Source organism: Meleagris gallopavo, chromosome 1, assembly GCF_000146605.3.
Source record: "Meleagris gallopavo isolate NT-WF06-2002-E0010 breed Aviagen turkey brand Nicholas breeding stock chromosome 1, Turkey_5.1, whole genome shotgun sequence".
NCBI classification, from domain to species: Eukaryota; Metazoa; Chordata; class Aves; order Galliformes; family Phasianidae; genus Meleagris; species Meleagris gallopavo.
The window spans coordinates 125,599,075-125,618,002 of record NC_015011.2 but is presented as its reverse complement, the minus strand read 5'-3'; the positions used below and the strand labels follow the sequence as shown (position 1 = coordinate 125,618,002).

At 41.0% G+C, this 18,928-nt stretch overlaps 2 protein-coding genes across 2 annotated transcripts in view; one reads left to right on the top strand and one right to left on the bottom strand.

Annotated features, from left to right (window-relative positions):
• Nucleotides 1-306: 306 nt before the first annotated feature.
• LOC100548734 (cohesin subunit SA-2-like) lies at nt 307-8,507 on the top strand. Its single transcript, XM_010727055.3, has 6 exons — nt 307-485; nt 591-719; nt 4,227-4,417; nt 5,331-5,505; nt 5,806-5,899; nt 7,530-8,507. Exons 1-6 carry the CDS (start codon nt 403-405, stop codon nt 7,536-7,538), a joined length of 681 nt encoding a protein of 226 aa, XP_010725357.1. The 5' UTR covers nt 307-402; the 3' UTR covers nt 7,539-8,507.
• Nucleotides 8,508-9,361: 854 nt separating this feature from the next.
• The window catches only part of PPP2R3B (protein phosphatase 2 regulatory subunit B''beta), a 33,441-nt gene continuing 23,874 nt past the window's right edge, over nt 9,362-18,928 (bottom strand). Inside the window, exons 9-13 of the mRNA XM_010727064.3 lie at nt 18,703-18,792; nt 17,569-17,744; nt 14,060-14,178; nt 13,798-13,904; nt 9,362-10,672 (exon numbers count right to left, since the gene is read on the bottom strand). Coding sequence (XP_010725366.1) covers nt 10,528-10,672; nt 13,798-13,904; nt 14,060-14,178; nt 17,569-17,744; nt 18,703-18,792 — 637 coding nt within the window. The 3' untranslated portion in view covers nt 9,362-10,527. The remainder of the gene's footprint in view (nt 10,673-13,797; nt 13,905-14,059; nt 14,179-17,568; nt 17,745-18,702; nt 18,793-18,928) is intronic.

Genomic DNA, 18,928 nt, shown 5'->3' with positions numbered 1-18,928 from the left:
TTGGGCTTGATCTGGAAGACCTAACATTAGGAGACGGTGTCGGTGGGGCCATCACTTGATCATCAATTGATTCTTTTTATAGACATATCTTTTTCTACCTGTTGTTTTGTGAATTTGTGCCTATCTGTCAGACAGAGCAGCACTTTTTGAATGAGTTCCTGGTGCTTGTTGCAGTTGTGTACTGTTGAAATATATGACTTACCTGCTCCTTTTTAAGGCTTCTGTCTGTGTAAGCTAACCGTTGCTTGGCTTACATCTCTCTGTGTTCTCCTGAAGCTTTGTTTGGCTGTAGGATTACATGTGGTTGCTGATCTGGGATTTCTTTTGCAGCTGTTTCAAACACATGCAGAAAGCCAAGACAGCAGTACTGGTGTGGACTTGTCTTCTGTTTCCTTCACAAATATGAAAGAACTTGCACGGCGATTTTCTCTAACGTTTGGCTGGGACCAGCTGAAATCTAGAGAATCTGTTGCCATGATACACAAGTATGTGCCATGTAGCATGGCTTTATCCGTGACCATTGAGTTTGTTAGTTTTTTTTTTTTATATTATTACTCTATTCTCACTCAATTTTTGTTTTCTTTTAATAGGAAAGGGATTGAATTTGCCTTTCAAGGAGCTACTGGAACAGATGGGAAATGCTTGCCTCCTAACTTAAGCTTTCTGTTAATCATCAGTGAATTTTCCAATAAGCTGCTAAAGCCTGACAGAAGAGTAGTGTAAGTTAAGATCTCATTCACTGTGACGCACAGGTTGTGTTTTGTCTGTCTGTGCTCAGGGTACTTGGCCTTCAGTGATTGAGTGCTAGAGAAGTTGCTCAAGGGCTTCTCAGAGAACTTTTGAAATCAATTTGCCCTTGCAGCTCTTGGTTTTAGAGACACTCAGAATTTTATAGTAGCTTTTGTAGGACCTACTTTTGAAAGTGCAGTATCCATTCATGAACTCTTTCAGGCATGGTTGTGACACAGGTGGCAGAGATTTGCAGCTTGCTAGTGGAGGGGCAAGAAGGCTTTTCTGAGAAACGAAACAAAATATTGAGAATGAGGTAAAACCTGGATCATTGCTTTGTAACAGTCAAATTCCACAGGCTCAGGACTGAATCATGAGTTCCATGGAATGGAAATACACATGATTCTATTAGTAATGGAGATATTTAAACTGGAGAATCTACTGTTTACAAGGAAGTAGGCCCTGATCCAGATGGCCCCTTGTGTTGTACATTGGTTTATGTATTTAAATATAATATAAGGGTAGTATTATTATTTTGGTATTACAGGGCCTTATGCATCTGAACAGAGAGGTGTTACTGCATTTGACTGTCTTAACAGCAGTCATTTTTGGCAAGGAAGTAACTTCCTTGTTTTTGACCTTTGTCATTGCTTCTTTGGTCAGCGCTTCTTATTTTGGATCTCTGCACTTCAATCCTTTATTTACAAGACACTCTAATAGCTCTTTCCAAATATATGACAGGTATTTCCATTTTTCTGAGAGCACATTTAAAGATGTGGGCAAGTAAGATAAGCATTAAGACATATTTGCCTTTTTGAATGTCTTAGTGAATTACTCCAGTGTTCATCTTGCTGAGTTCCATGTAACTCGTTTGTTCCTGTGTCACTTTGTCTGAAATTGGAGGTAAACTTCCATTGGAGTTTTCAGCAAGGTTTTATATAACAGGCGTCAGAAGTGGCAAAATGTAAGATTTTCTGTTACTTTACATGACAAATAAAATTAATTACCAGTCGCCAGCTACCCAGACAACAAATTTTAAAAAACTGATTAAAACATAAAATGCAGAAAGGGACAAAAAATCTTTGACATATACTGGTTACAACCCTCTAAGTCTAAAGTGGAAGTTCTCACCACCTGTGGATTATCCTCTTTGTTCATGCAGTTTTCTCAGAGAGTGTCTTTGAGATCAAATGCTAGAATTGGTTTTGGAGTGTCTCTCTGTCCACCTTGCCATGATTTGAAAGATCTGTGATCATCTGTGTGGTGATACTTGTGCAATAAGTAGATTTCTGCTAACCCATCTTTGAAAAACGTGATTTCATTTACCTCCAAGGACTGCTATTTTCAATTAAACAAGAGGAAAAGAATTCATCATTGTGGGCCGTATCCTCATTCTTTTTTTTTCCTGTGGCTATATTTAACTACTTGACCAGTGGATATTTTCCAGAAGTATATCCTTGAATGTATTCTGTACACCCAGGTAGGTTTAGTTATTGAAAACTTCTGTGGGATGTACAAAACCGAGCAGGGAATGCTCCTTGAGTTTTAGTCCTTACTGCCTCAGACCCACCCACTGCTGCTGGGAACAAATGGGAAACAATAAAATCACAAAGGGGGAAATTGGAATTTTATCCACAGATACTTTTGGGCTATTTTTTCTGGAGTAACAATTTCTATTCTGGGAGGCTTAAAACGCCTTGCAGGGGCTGGAGATTATATTTCCACTTAGGAATATTTAGGTTTAGCTGCATCATAAATTACTTGATGGAATGTTTTGGGTCAACATTAACTTTTAGAAATAAACATCTGGTTACTTTCATTTTTATTATTAATCATAGGTTTGATGTCCAGGTTTGTATATTAACATATGTGAGCGTACCTTTAACAGATGGGATGCAGAATATGGGCATTTGTTAGAAAGGAGAATATTTCAACACCAGCAAAGTAAATGGATTTTAACCTCCTCCGCCTGTAATTGCCCCGGCCATGAAATATCAGACTTGTCGCTTGGTCTGTGCCACAAGGCGCACGCAAGAAATGAGTTATTGAATAACAAGCAGCATGAAGGGCCCGATTCTGAATCAGTAGGAGTCTTTGCGTTGACACGGATAGGAGTTGGATTAGACCCCTAAACAGTAGTTACAATACATGCTTGTTTGAAACCGACAAATTCCATTAGCGGGGTTTCTTGATTCCTGGGGCCCCCACGGCCCATGACTGTAATTGTTTTGGAGTCAGCGCTTACCCTAACCTCCTCACGGCACCAATTCGGTTTGTTTTTGCAAAGCAAATGAAATGTCTGATATTTTCCAGGCCACACTCTTAATCAGAGGAAGAATAATGTACTGTACGGGCTGGTGTTAAAACTGTCACTGTTGGTATTTGCTAATGTGGGGTCTGTTTTAGCCACACTGGGCTTGATTTCCAAGTGATGAGCTGTAGCTGAAATGTAATGAATGTCCAGTTTCAGTCTGAGTCAGACTTTGGTTTTCTTTTCCTATTGTTACGATACAGAAATGGATCATCATAGAATCGTAGAACGGCCTGGGTTGAAAAGGACCACAGTGATCATCCAGTTTCAACCCCCTGCTATGTGCAGGGTCACCAACCAGCAGACCAGGCTGCCCAGAGCCACATCCAGCCTGGCCTTAAATGCCTCCAGGGATGGGGCATCCACAGCCTCCTTGGGCCAGAAAGTCAGAAAGACTTTGTCAGAAGCATCCTGACAAAGGGCATTTTTTCAAAAAGAATGTTTGAAGGAGACCTCTTTGTTCCAGAAGAGGTGGTAGCTTGGTGATTATTCACCTGGGAGGAGAGCCAGCATCAGGTCTGTGGATTGATTCAGGCAGAAAGAGCATCTGAAGCATTGCTTTCTGCAGCCTGTTTGTTGTCATAATTACAAAGGTGCCAACTGCTGTTTTTAGACACTTTAAATTATATTGTGAACCAAGGAGAATTGGATGGAGTTTGGTATGATATTACAGAGAAATGGTTTTTTTTGGTTGTTCATTAAAAAATAAAAAATAAAACATTGACTAAAGAGTCACTCCAGGCAAAAGTACCCCACTTCTTGACCTGCCACCACCTGAGATCTGCTGTGTGCTGCAGTCCTTAGGGCAGAAAAGGGCAACCAGGAGCAGTGGTATGCCCTCTCAGAGTCCTGCTCTGTTCACGCTGCTCCTGGCAGCAGCAATTGGCAGTGACTTCGTACATGGGAAGTTCTTTTTGGAGACTGATGCAATTCTGTAATTCCTGGGAATCAAGTGTTGTTTCTAATGATGTGAAGGCATTTGCATTTTAAATATTCACGTATTTTAGAGATGTCTATGATTGTCAGAAATAAGGAAAGGGATGCTCTTTCTTTTTTCTTCCTTGACAGTTCTGTCTGCACCTTTCAACAGTGAAAGGAAAATACCATCCTAGCAATACCCTGCCTAGGTATTGAGTGAAAAAAATACTGAGTATTCTTACACTTGGTTGTGTTTTTTTTCCTCTAGGTATGACTACTTACAGAGGTATGTAGCAGAACCACTGCCTTGCAGCCGGGACAAATGGCAGCCATTGATTTTGTACAGAAACTCCTTGCTGGCAAATGAAGATGACGAGAGCTCCGTCCTTGGCAGCTCAGGAGAATGGCCTCCCATGGGCACATCCAAGGCATTGTCTTTTAAAAGGAAATTATCTAACGGTATGAAAAATGACTGTTCTGAATTTGCTGGGACAAAATAAACACAGCTAAAAGGCACTTCATGCTTTGCATTAGCAGTACCACGTTTTGTTGGGTGCTTAAGGACTTTCCTGTTGGAAATGTGTGCCTTTTTGCCTTCAGCTCTATTGTTGCTGAAGGTCTCTCGGTCACTGAATGGGAGAAGGTTGGTTGGCCTGGGAGACCTTGCATGATAACTGTGAATTCTCTGTACTGAGGTCTGTGCTACTGGGATTTGGTCATTGCTTTCAGCTATTTAAGAGCATTGCAGCTTTAGGCCCTGCAGATGATTGCAAAAGGTGTTTCCAGAGTTTGATTCCCCAGATGATCTGGGCCAAATCATCCTTTGTTGAATTCCTGGGGAACCTCGCCTTCTAAACTAGGATTCTATTTCTGTTCCAAAGAATTGTACTTAGGTGGGCTGCTCTCATCAACTTCCAGTCTGTAAAGAGATATTTCCTGCATGCTTACGTTAGGGATTAATTAAATGTATTAAAGTCATAATGAAAACAATTGCCAGTAAAAGTGCTAAGTGCTTTGGACATGTGTAATATGGGCAGGAAAGGGAATTTTCCAGAATGACCTTAAGTTTATCTCATCCTTTCTCAGATTTTTTCAGTGATCTGCCTTCAAAATCTTTTATGTCCCAGAGGCCCTTCTTTCTTGAGGGTGATACAGACTCAGGGGTACTGATAGCACTTAAGATTGGGGCCGCGATGAGAAATCTAAATTGCAAAAATGCTGAGTGGGCAAATGAAATCAATGAACGCTTTGCTCCAAATCTCCCTTTGAGCTTGGCCTCCATTGCTTCCCAGTAATGGGAGACAGTGCTGTCAGAAATGTCCGTTGTGAGACCTCCAAGGGTGAAGCTGAAGAATAGCTCACTCTCTTCCAGGGTCTTTGCCTGAAACCAGCCACACTGAAGCAGCAGGCCAGGAAGCAGCCTTAGAGTGTGCTTCCCAGCTTACCTCTGCAGCAGGGAGAAGCAGAAAGAGGCTGAAATCTCAAGAGAAGCACTTGAAGGAACATTTGCCATTGCGATGTCCAGGAGGGCTGCAGAGGAGACGCAGGTGAGACTTTTATGTTTTAAAGCTCCTTCATTTGTCCTCTCATCGATAGCTGGAGTTTCTCTAACCGCCTCTCCTTAAGATTTTTGTAATCCTTCTGTGGGCAAAGGGTGCAGACTGTGCTCTTCGGCTTGTGTGTTTTTTTTTTTCCTCAGACCAATCTCTACATTTGCTCCTTTAGCTCGATTGTCCCCTGATGTCACAGAGAGCTGCCTTAATCAAATTTGTGCAATGCGAAATCTCTCTTAAAGTGTTTCTTAAGTATATAGTTTTTTCTTTCTTTTTTTTTTTTCCCCACTCCAGCAAAGATGAGATTAAGACAGAAGAAGTCTCAGTGGAGGGACAAGCAGAAGACACAAGCGAAGATGTTGATGTTGATGTGGTTGTTGCAGAACAGGTAATTTTGGATTGTGTTTTCCAGTGCTGCACACAGCACTATGTGGGGTGGAGGAAGAAGAGTTCAGAACCTTGTGAGTGCCCACCTTGTGAGCTCTCGTGCTCATCTTGTGGCCCCTTGCTGGCTGAGAAAAGGAGTTCTCCCCTCTTCCCTTCCTGCTGTATCTGAGATCTCCTTCTTCAGGACATCTATTTGTGTTCCTAAGGCAATTGCTACTGCAGCATGTGGACGTCCTTAGATACTTTGAAGACCAGCATGGGGGGATTATGAGAAGATCCAGTTTCCTTTTCCCATATTGTGAAGTTCTTAAATGATCACAGAATCATAGAATGGCTTGAAAAGGACCACAGTGATCATCTGGTTTCAACCCCCTGCTATGTGCAGAGTCGCCAACCACCAGAGCAGGCTGCCCAGAGCCACATCCAGCCTGGCCTTGAATGCCTCCAAGGATGGGGCATCCACAACCTCCTTGGGCAACCTGTTCCAGTGTGTCACCACCCTCTGTGTGAAAAACTTCCTCCTAATATCTAATCTAAATCTCCCCTGTCTCACTTTAAAACCATATTTGGAGTCCTTTGCTGCAGTGCTTCATACTTACTGATACCTTGCAGAGATGGTACTGCCATAGGCCTGTAAGGAATGATATCTGGTTCAGAAATTGTGTTTGCATTGTGCTTTTTAGATTAAAAAAACAACAAGAACTTGGGATCAGCCCAGGGCTGTTCCTTGCTTCTTACCATTTTCCATTTGGGGCTGTTAGGGAGACTAGATTGTCCCCAGAGCAGCTGGGGATTTAAAGGGAAGCACCTAAGTGTTGTGGGCTCAGAGTGGCAGCTGGTGTAGCCTGGAGTTTGTATTGAGGGCACTGTGCCTCTGGAATCGAGTAGGAGAGCGTAGCCAAACTGCAGCTGCCTGTCTGGGTTTCAGCTCAGCTGAGGAATGAGTATTTGGGGCAGTGAATGACATGGGATTGTGGAGTGCATGGACTCAAATAGGCTGTTGTACACCATGGGTCTTGCAGCAGTAACTGGAATGAAAGGGGAAGAAAAGTGAGGGCATGAGGCTTCTGGGTTGCAGCTGGTCACTGCCCTTCCTTCATCTGAAGGTTTGCTGTGCCAGCCATTGCAAGGCAGAGCATTTCCTTCAGGTTTTTTCTCTTGCATTTCCGTCTGCTCTCTGAACTTTTGATACAATGCAAATAGTGTTTCACTGACAGTTTTTGGTAGTGGTTCAAGTAACCCCTTGATTTCTAATGGCTACTTGGGGTCTAACAAAATAGCTGCATTCCAAGACCTTGGCTGATGGTTTACTTCTTAAGTGAGGTGTTCTTGTTAATAATTTCACCTCATATCTGAGTAGTGGACTGACTGACTTCAACTGGAAGAAAAAGTAGTAGGCTTTGCTCAAATGTAAAAATATTGGCTTAGACAATGGGCCTGGAGCAGCTCCTACTGAAGATAGGTAATAAAAGAAATGAATCATATCAGTGGACCAGATGCTTACTGAGAGCTGGCTTTGGCCACATTACTAAATGTTTGGAAGCTTTGTTTTTATTCTCATTCTTTATGTGCCCTTATGTGATGTTTTCTTGATAGTGTGAGACTGACTTTTATTTTTTCTTATGGTATAGGACAATTAACAAACTGAGAAGATGAAGAGAAATGAAGAACACAGTACCATTTCTTTCTTCAAATTGTAAAACTGAACAGTGTTGTTGCAATGGCATCAAGCAAGGCAGCAGGAGATGTGTGTCAGTCAAGTCTCGTCCCTGTAGGCACCCACCCTGTGCCAGTTTCTAGCACTGTGGTTGAATTCTCCGCACTGCTGGTTATGGGGATTCCTGGTGTGATGGGTGGTGTGCTTCAGGGGTGGGAGAGCTGTGAACATCATTACTCAACTTAATCCACGACTTCTATGTGGTCTTGGAAGAAATTCCAACCCAAGTATTGGAACCAGGGTACTAACATACTCTGACTTGAAGATTCTGCCCCGGCTCTGATTTGAGCAAGCATGTCTCATCTATTTATTGTACTGCTGAATGCACTCTTTACCTTCTGGGGTGCCCAGGATAGATGGATATGTGCGTATCTCCTTGTACACAATCACAGCACGGAGAAAAGAGCCTGCGGGGTAATGCCAGGTGACTTGGACCCAATCATCTGGAAGTATTCCTGAATGCCAGTGCTCACAGAAATGGCGTTTGTTGCATGTGGGGATGAGGGCGTGTGCCCAAGAGACTTGATTCAAGACTTGTAGCAACAAAGAAAACAACAGCGGACCAGCTGAGTATTTTCCTCTGGAATAAATTCTCCATACACTGTAATCATGCGGTATTTACTTGGAAAATGAAAAGCGTGAAAAGATAATGTAAATAGGCTGTAAATACAACCCATTCATCACCATGTTTCCCTTAAGAGTTTGGAAATGAGCTTCACAAGAGTTGGTTGGGGAGAGGAGGCTGGGGATTTTTTTTGCTGCTTTGCTACACTGTGGAACTGTATGCTGCATTAATCCATCAGCTTTTTTTTTTAATATATATATATATACACACACTCTCTATATATTTTGGATTGTAACTGTGTAAAATAAACCACATTAACCATTGCTATTCATGGGTACTGCAGGTACAGTAGGAACACAGAGCTCATGCTTCATCAAGCAGGGAAATGCTCTGAAAGTCATATAAGAAGGTACTTGGAATGGAAATATTCCTTCTGGAGGGAAGGTACAATAATCTTTCTAATTCTGGGTATTGCAAGAAAAGGCATTTCTACTGTGATGCCATGATTTGCTCCATTAGACTATTAGGAAAAGAGGGGACTGGGTAGCAGAAGTATAATTGAGGGCAGGGATTACGAGGCAATTCATTAACCACAAAGTAGCAATAATAGCTACAGTGCTACAGCCTCTGCAGAGAAAATGAGGCTGTTTGGTAGAGAAATGTGGTAAGAGAGGCCTTTGCTGTAGTTGCCTGTGGACAAGTGGTTGTAAGAAACTGGCTTCCAGCTGAAGGATTTCAAGCGAAGCAAAGCAGAATGCCACAATCTCTGAACAGCAATACAAGTTCAGGATTATCTTCTAAAAGAGCCTTCCTCCCAACTTCAGGGAGCAGAGCTTAAACCCTTTCTCTGTTGTTCTTTCCTGTTTTAAACCCCCAAATTACAGGGATGTAGTGAAAGTATCTATCAAGCATTTTGAGGAATCTGAAATGTGACATGGAAGTTACTATAACGATTGGAATAGTAGCCCACAGGTTTATTTTCTGAAACTCCCCAGAGCAGTATTTAAATGGGCTGCACTGCCCTGAGTCAGGCTGATTGCAGGGAGGAGCTGATTGCTTTCATTGCTGAAGCTGCACAGGGGCGTAGGGCACTGGTTGAGGGTGTGTGATGAGCAGAGCAGATCTCTGTTCCACATCCAGCTGTTCAGCACCACTGCCTTTGGGATGAAAAAGGCTGCTAGAACTCAATTGCTCTAAATATGCAGCTTGGTGTAATTATCTAACCAGGCTGCATACATTTGTAACCCATAATACCTTAAATGGGTCTTTAAATAGGAAATTAATTATATGTAGTACATAACATTAATTAGAACCATTACATTACACGTATGAAAATCTTTATTTGCAAATACAAACATGATTTTAAAACATTTTAAGCAGATCTACACTGCAACCAAAAAATAACTTACATCTTTCTGTCCATTTTTTTTTTTTCCCAACAAAATCTGTTTAACAGTGAGGCAACAATTTCAAGCTGCTGTGACACTGAATGAATATCCATGGAATGTGTCAATAGCAAACAACTGAAGGGGAGGACAGACAAAAGCACTGAATGCCCACAACAAAATAGTGCACATCACTGATCAGGTAACATTTATACAAAGGATTTTTAAAAAAATTGGTTCCTTCTGCAAGAATTTCAACTTTCATTTTGGATCAAGTATGAACACGAACAGACTTCACTATTAAACTGTCTTTTTATAATGAATGTCAATGAAAACACTGACGTTTAAAAGGCCGAGCAAGTTAAAGTTGAGGCAAATAAGGACTACGCAGAGAAGAAAAGCAACTTATTTCTGGCATTAGTTTTCCTTATGCACCAAAATGCTCAGCTTGTCCAGTGAAACTATCTGTAAGAAAGAGACGAATCCTGTGCTCACAGTACCGTCTCTTCCTTGGCAAGGCAGAAAAGCCCTAGGACCTGTATGAGCATAGACGCATTGCCAACCGGGTATGCATCACCTGCTCACCTCCCATAGCAGTACAGGAAATACCTATTTACATAAGGGATGGAGATGGTCAGTGCACCACACGTCAACTTAGAATTACAGAGTTCTTTTAAAAACAGCAGATTTAAGTCAAATAGTGTTATTCTTCCAAGAAGGAATTACGCAACATCTGTAAATAAATATTTTAATCTATTTTACAAACTATAGAGTATTGAATAAATACAAAAAGTTTCATCATTCCATACAAATGCATTTATGTAAAAGGTAGTTTGGTGATTAAATACTTTTAGCACAAAACTAAGCTGAGTTCCTGGAACCAAAACCCACTGAAACATATAGGTGTGTAGCAGACCCGCTGCAGACTGTCCCTTCTGTTCTGCAAGTGATGACTGCAACCGCTACTCAAAGTCCTCTTCATAGTCGTATTCATCCAAGTCTACATCAGCCAGATGGGAAGGCATTTCAAAAAATGGTCTTTTTTCCATCTGATACTTCAGGACACTGGCCTTCTGATGGTCTACAGGATTCAGTTCAGCTTCATATCTACGAACAGGTGACAAAGTTTAGATATGTTAGGAAGTGCCTAATGAAGCAGGCATGAGTACAAGGAAGTGAAAGGAAACAAGCAGGAAAACAAAAGCTGTTTACTGATAAACCACCTGCTGATCATGGTGGATAATGAAGTGTGTAACTAATGTCAGTGAATGCTAGCATTGGAAAAAGATCTGCTTCAGCACTGTCTAGGGGCCAGTCTAATGTCTGGGGGTAGCAAGGCTCTAAAGAGGGATCTGGACAGGCTGGAGAGCTGGGCTGAAGCCAAAGGGATGAGGTTCAACAAAGCCAAATGCCGGGTCCTGCACTTTGGCTGCAACAACCCCAGGCGACACTACAGGCTTTGGGGTGGAGTGACTGGAAGACTGCGTAGAGGAAACGGACCTGGAGGTATTGATTGATGCTCAGCTGAACATGAGCCAGCGGTGTGCCCAGGTGGCCAAGAAGGCCAACGGCATCTTGGCTTGCATCAGGAACAGTGTTGCCAGCAGGAACAGGGAAGTGATTGTCCCCCTGTACTCAGCTCTGGTGAGGCCGCACCTCGAGTACTGTGTCCGGTTTTGGGACCCTCACTGCAAGAAAGACGTTGAGGCCCTGGAGCAGGGTCAGAGAAGGGCGACAAAGCTGGTGAGGGGTCTGGAGCACAGGCCTTATGAGGAGAGGCTGAAGGAGCTGGAATTGTTCACTCTGGAGAAGAGGAGGCTCAGGGGAGACCTTATTGCTTCTGTAACTACCTGAAGGGAGGTTGTAGTGAGCTGGGGGTCGGCCTCTTCTCTCGTGTAACTGGTGATAGAACTAGAGGGAATGGCTTCAAGCTGCGCCAAGGGAAATTTAGGCTGGACGTTAGGAAATACTGCGTTTCTGAAAGAGTGGTCAGGCAGTGGAATGGGCTGCCAGGGAGGTGGTGGAGTCACCGACCCTGGAGGTGTTCAAGGAACGGTTGGATTTTGTGTTGAGGGACATGGTTTAGTGAGAACTATTGGTGAGAAGAAGATGGTTGGACTGGATGATCTGTAGGTCTTTTCCAACCTTGGTGTTTCTGTAATTCTGTGATCAAAGAATGGACCATTTCCTGGGCTAGGCCAACTACAGTTCATATACATCTCCCCAAGTGCTACTGAATCTCAGCTCAGCATGGGATTATTTCCATCTACTCAGCAAGACTAGGTAACAAACAAGCTTTAGACACTGCAATATCTGTCCAGCACGAAACTTTCATTTCCTGCCACATTCTTCAAATTTGACTTATAATGGTATTATGTGGTGATAAGGAGAAGCATTCTTTCAGAGAATGACAGTGCAAAGAAGTGTTAAATACTAGAAATCCATCATGAACACTAACAGAATAGAATAATAGAATCATAGAATTGCTCAGGTTGGAAAAGACCTTGAAGGTCATTGAGTCCATCCACAACCTAACCAAACCACCCTAAAGAGCAGCAAGAACATCAGAGGTAGGAGGAAAGAAACGTTTTCATTTGTGAACGTGATTCCATTGAGTAGTTTCGTAGACCAATCTATTAACCCAGCTTCAGTACCATTCCCGGTAAACCTAACACTTTGTGATAACACCAGCTAAAGATCAGGCTGAGTAAAAAACAGTCATCCCCTCCCTTTAAAAAAAACATTATTTTGTCCTTCCCAAAATTGGCATGCAACCCTTTAATTTATAGCATTCTATAAGAATTAATTCTATCTTTCAGAGAAGGACTTTCTTTCTTTAAATAAATGCTAACATTTCAAATGTACCTTTTTAATTTGCCTGTTGCATAGCAGTACAGAGACACGACAACAGCTTTTCCAGCCATTAAAAATAAAGAATGGCACAGATACTATTTGTAGGCTCTGTCTGTCCTGTACTCAGAAGATAGTTATTCAAACACTATCAAATCAAACGCAAATTCCCATCTCTTTCCAAGCTCTTGTTTCTTCATGGAACACAACTTTTACTCTTTTTCCAAGATACAAAAGGAAATTTAAAAATGCTCTTCCCTCTTCTCATATTATACATCACAGAATGGCTTGGGTTGGAAGGGACCTTAAAGACAATCTTGTCCCAATCCCCTGCTGCAGGCAGGGATACCTCCCACTGCTGCCCAGGCCCTCATCCAACCTGGCTGGGAACACTTTGAGGGATAGGGCATACACATATTCTCCAGGCAGCCTGTGGCAGTGCCAGAATTTCTTCCTAATAGGTCTAATATAAACCCTTCCCTCTTCTAGTTTAAAACTATCACCCCTTGCCTTTATCACTACAATCCTTGTTAAAATGTCCTTTCCCAACTTTCTGGTGGTCTCCCCTTAAGGCATTGGGAGGCTGCTTTAAGGTTTCCTCCCAGAGCCTTAGTCTTCCCCAGGCTCAACAAGATCAGCTCCCTCAACCTTCCCTCATAGGAGAGGTGCCCTCTGATCATCTCTGTGGCCCTGCTCTGGATCTGCACCAACAGCTCCATGTCTTTCTTGTATTGGGACTGAAAGCAGATGGGGTCTCATCAGGGCAGAGGGTAGGAAAGGAGAATTACCTTCCTCTCCCCCTTGCCCACACCCCTTATGATGCAGCCCAAGATACAGCTGGCTTTCTGGGCTGTGAGGGCATCTCATCGCTGGCTCGTGTCAAGTTTTCTTTCCACCAATGCCACTAAGCCTTCTTCTGAAGAGACACTTTCATTCCACTCATCATCTAGCCCCTACCTGTGCTTGGGATTGCCACTGCCCTAGAGCAGGACCTTCCTTGCACCTAGCCTTGCTAAACTCGATAAGGTTGGCACAAGCCCACCTCTTAAGCAGATCAGTCTCTCTCGATGGCATTGCTTCCCTCCTCCATGTTGACTACACCACAAAACTTGGCTTAGTCCACAAACTTGCTGAGGTTGCACGCAATCCCACTGTCTATGTCAACAGTGATGATATTAAACAGCACCAGTCTCAATATGGACTGTTCAGGGCCACCACTCATTATCAGAGCACTTAAATTACTTCTTCCTCCATCACTGAGCTCATGGCTAAACAGAGGCAACAGCACTAGTCTAGAAGAATAGCATGAATGATAGTAGTGACGATGATGTTCTACAACAGTAGAAAGGCCGTGTACCAGCTAAGCTAAGTTACATTCTTACCCGTCATTCCACTGGTCACTTGCTGCCTCTTCTGCTACCAAGATGTCATACTCTTCAGCAGCATACTTCTCCCAGTCAGAGACCTCTGGACTTTCACCTTCACTATCCTAAGCAACCACATTGCAAGTTAGACAGAATTATAATGATAATTATATTATCATTATCATATGCTAATTATAATGATTATAATGATAATTATATTAACGATTTAAGCATGTAGCTAGAAAGATTATTATTATTTATTTTACAGCTTCATACTCACCCGCAAAATAGAAAATTGATCCTTCTGTTCATGGTCGAGGTATTTTTCAATGTTGAAAAAGGTATCAAAAAACACATTTGTCAACTTGCATCTCTTTAAATCATGCAGAGTAATTTTTCCTGTACACAAGAGAGAAAATATTTAAAGCTGTGATTATCCTTTCTCCAAAAAGGAGAAATGTTACTCAAAAGTTACTGTTATGCTTAAGAACATTTGCTACTGATGCTCAACACAATAGGAGGTCTGAATAGATGAAATACGTAACTTAATTATTTCAGATGTTTTCCTTTGCTTTTAACTGTTATCCTGCTTCTTTCAATATACTGGAGTGAGATGTAATCTACCATACCTAGATTAAAAAAAACATTCAAGCTAATTGTCCGAGATTCCTCAAGAGAGGGATGCCTCCAATGAGCTACTCATTTCTTGTCAAGAAGTGTTTGGGCAGCAGGTAGGAATCTCCTCTGGCAGCACCCATCTCTTCCCTGTATGACAATGGCTCCCCTTTCTTTTTGCCTGAATTACTCTGCTTTACATAAGTGAAAGTAACTCCCATCTTTCTGAGCTCCTTCAGCTCTCATTTGGATAAGAATTTCTATTTGACCTGAACATTCAAGTGTGTATTTTAGACCTGAGAGTGTGACTGTGCTTCATGCAAATGAACTTTTTATACAGAGTAGTTTTTCTTATTTGCCCAGCTTGACCAGAATTTACTGCTTGAGTGATAGGCTAAAAATTCAGAGGTGTTTTGTTTTATGAAGTGATTCTTAAAAAATCCTCCCAACAATGGATAACAAAGCATTGGAAATATCTGCTGAGTTGCTTGACATGTTACCTTAGTTCAAGGCTGACTATTGAGCTTCCACAGAAAGACTGAAAAATATCAAATGTGGAAGTGAGGACAGATGGCTATTGTTGAAAGTTAGGAATTTATTAATATGCCTTATCTAGGGCTAGTCTTCCACTGTCTGTCAAAGAGCAGCCAACTGTAGATGTTATGGAAGAGCTCAACAGAAGCCAGACTTACAACGGTACTTCCTCAGCTAAGTAACCCAGCTTAGCAGCCTTTAACAATGTAAGGCTCAAGGGCACTGGAGGGAAGTCGAGGTCTTTGAATCTCAATCCCATTTGGAAATGGCTGCCACACATCTGCCACCATCTGAGTGTATTCTGTCTAGCTTACTGCTGATGCTCCAGAACATCATAAATCCCTCATGGCACCTGTGTCATATCTGTCAGACCCACACAGATGTCTGATGTATCAGGTCATCTCAAGTGGCAGCATCTCTCCACAACCAAGCAACTGATTTTGAGTCCTAGTTATATAAGCTCCCAATTTAAGTTCAGCACCTATATTTGGTTCACCAATTTGCTCTCTAGTTTCCATTTACTGCAATGGGAGCTTAGATATCTAACACTCATGTAGACACCCACATTGTCTCTCAGAGGCCAATAAGACCAGAATGAAATCGAGAGTGCTACATTTAGGTCTCTACAAATTCAAGAATTTGCTTTTTGGTACACAAGGCATCTTGTACCAAACTGTATCGTATTGTATGATATTACCTTTTGTTTCAAATCTACCAACTGAAGCATCACTTGATGAGGCTTTGTGTTGGGAAAACAATAGAAGAGGTTTTTCTTAATTTGTCTTTTCCGTATCATTCAGGCTTTATGAAAACCCGTCAAGTCTTCACCATTTGTTTTTGCTTTCCTTGTCCCATACAACTATTTCCCCTAGCTAAGGCCTTTTACAACCTCCTTATGCCATCTACATCAAACGTGAGAGACACATAAATCTTGTTTATCTGAGACGCTATAAAAAATGTCTGTCTTTCAGAAGCATTTGGAAGGGACACCTTAAGTCTGGGAATTACTGTAGGCAACCATTTAACATAAGTATTTTCTTAAGAGTTTATTTCACTTAATCTTTAATCCTCCCTCACCTTGAATTACACATGCTGATCTTGGGCTTAATTCCCCTAATATCTAGAACTAAAGCTTCCAGCTGAAACATACATATTGCATCTTTTTCATTTACAATTTTATCACTTGTCTTTACATACGCGTTTTCACCTAGCAAATTCATATTAACGTTATTTAAATCATAAAGTGAAGCTTTTAGTTCTCTTAAACAAATTTTTGAGTTATTTCAATTCTCTTAGTATGTGAAACTTCATGCCCCCATAAAAGACAAGTGCCTTTCTTTCAACAAAAGAAAGTTTCTGGTTATTTTAATACTGGAAGTGGGCAACAAGCAGAACTATTAATTCACACTCCGACCATAATTTTGTAGATAGTAAACAGAATAAACCTCTTATGCACTACTGAAGTGACTCTTGAAATAATAGTAGGCAAAAGTCAGCACCTCATCTAAAAGAGTGCACAAATGCAAGACTTCAGCACAACATTATATTTGGTAAACAAAAGCACAGACATTCAATAATTCCTTTTTACCATGAAAACAGCAGACATGAGAGTACATGGTAGAGGTTACTACTCCTATCAAACACTTCAAGGACAAATATGCAAGTTCTACATTTACTGCGATCCAGAGTCTGTATAAGAATAGCAACCAGACTGTGTGCCAAATCCTTTTACACACTGAAGTTCACATTAAAAAAGCATAGCCATAAAAAGGATTATCAGCGCTAAGTACGGACGTGTGTTCAGACATTAGACTCAGATATGAGCCAACCTCAGTAGCATTGAGTTCAAGAAATCCTTGAAGACTTGTTCATCACAGCTACAAAAGTTTTATCAAAGTTATGTGACTAATATCAGAAACAGCACATGGGACAGAAGCCACGAACATGCAGTATGCTACTCTTCAACAATGCAGCAACATGCTTACCAAGGCAAGCAAAATACTTTTAATATTTGTTATTCTATGATGCTTGATATGAAGTGATCATCATATTCTAAAAAGGTAAACGGAGTTTGATCAGCTAAAAGTTATACAAGTCAAAGGCAAAAAGACAGAATGCAAGTCTACTAAAGGCTTAGAGGAACGTAGAGAAAGGCCAACATCTAAGAGTAGCTCAACTTTCAGTTTTTTTTTTTTTTTAAAGACTATTGCCATAAATTCCTTTTAACCTAAAATGATTCAGATCAATTGAGACAAACACCATTCAGAAACTTCTATTTGAATGAATCTCAGTTAAATGAGTATACGAATAGGTAAGTAGTAAGTGAAGAGAAGTCTCAGGAGATTTTCTTGACACTATCACCTCAGCCAGATGGTGGAAAAGATGTCGTTTGAGAATAAACATGGCTACTATCCATGAAAAGATTTCAAAGACTTTTTAAGCAGCATATTCAATGTTAGTACAGAAATGAATGCTTGCCCATCCTTGGAAGATCAGAAGATCACTTAATTAATAAACACCAATAGACTTTAGAGAGATGACCAACCAAAGGCGTATTTTTGGTATGACCACGCTCTTAGTGGTTCTCTAGATCTTTATCCAGAAAAGCAGGAGTTACAGAATGGAAAAGGGTTTTATTACCTTCATACTGTGGCTTCACAAGATCCAGCATCTGGCACAAACAATCTTCAAATGGCAAGGGTTCTATGGCCATGTTATCTAATTTTTGGCACTGTTCTTCATAAAAATACTCCAATTCATACATAGACAAAGCACCATCTCCATCAAGATCCATGCAGCGAAACCAGTATTCAATGCTGAAATTCAGTAATTAACAGCACAAGCAGTTTACACAAGCATACAAGAATTTTCAGAATTTACAGAGCTTGTTTTATAGACTATTCTACATGCAGATGCAAAACTAGTTTTAAGATTACATTCCATAATGCCATAGGAAGTCATTAAACAAGAAAAACTATTGTGATAACAGCTTCTGGTATTCGTCCTTTTTTGTAACATTATTTGCATTTGAAAACGCATTTTTTAGTTGTGAAGGGGTGAGAAAGGAGAAAAATTAAACATGTGGCTTTACATAAAGAAAATAAAAATAAAAATCACAGAATCATAGAATGGCCTGGGTTGAAAAGGACCACAATGATCATCTAGTTTCAGCCCCCTGTTATGCGCACATCCAGCCTGGCCTTGAATGCCTCCAGGGATGGGGCATCCACATTGGGCAACCTGTTCCAGTGTGTCACCACCCTCTGAGGGAAAAACTTTCTCCTAATATCTAATCTAAACTTCCCCTGTCTCAGTTTAAAACCATTCCCCCTTGTCCTATCACTATCAACCCACGTAAACAGTCGTTGATAGGAGCCAAATAAAAATACAATTGTGTATCAAAACTAAGTTCTTTTTTATATTGAACAAGCCAGTAACACATCACACAGTAAGTTTCTAACATTCTACAACTAATGCTAGCTGCACAGTTCCAAAGCCACTGGTGTCATGAAACAATTGTAGTCTCCTTTATGTATGAGCTTGTCTACAAGTAATCCCCCTATAGCGCATGAAGAAAAATAGTTATCTGCTTAGAAGTCATTAAAGACTTCTATGCAGCAACAATCAAAGACATTGAGATACAAGAATGATATAACCAGCTGGGCCAGTATTCTACTCATGTTTTTAATGATTTAGTTTCTTAAGTTCTAGCTGAGCATCAGCGGTCTCCGTATAAGCCAGTCTTTATTTCTGATAAAATAAATGCATTCTTACCTAGTTGGTGTCTTCTTGTCTTCTTCAGATATCAAAAACCAGACAAAATCAGCATAGCTAATTTTTCCATCTTTTTGTGCTTTTCTACCTCTTGACAATCAACACAGAAAAAAAAAAATATGTTAAAACATCCAGGCTTTACTAAACAAAGATTATTTTCCCTGGTGCTATTAACTGATCATCTATCAAAAGACGCAGAGTTTGAAGCTGACCTATCAGTGACTAT

Excerpts from the sequence above, each read along its gene's own strand:
- LOC100548734 (XM_010727055.3), top strand. The coding sequence starts at position 403 with ATGAAAGAACTTGCACGGCGATTTTCTCTAACGTTTGGCTGGGACCAG. Across the intron at positions 720-4,226 it reads AAGCCTGACAGAAGAGTAGT|GTATGACTACTTACAGAGGT; the intron begins GTAAGTTAAGAT and ends TTTTTCCTCTAG. Across the intron at positions 4,418-5,330 it reads TAAAAGGAAATTATCTAACG|GGTCTTTGCCTGAAACCAGC; the intron begins GTATGAAAAATG and ends ACTCTCTTCCAG.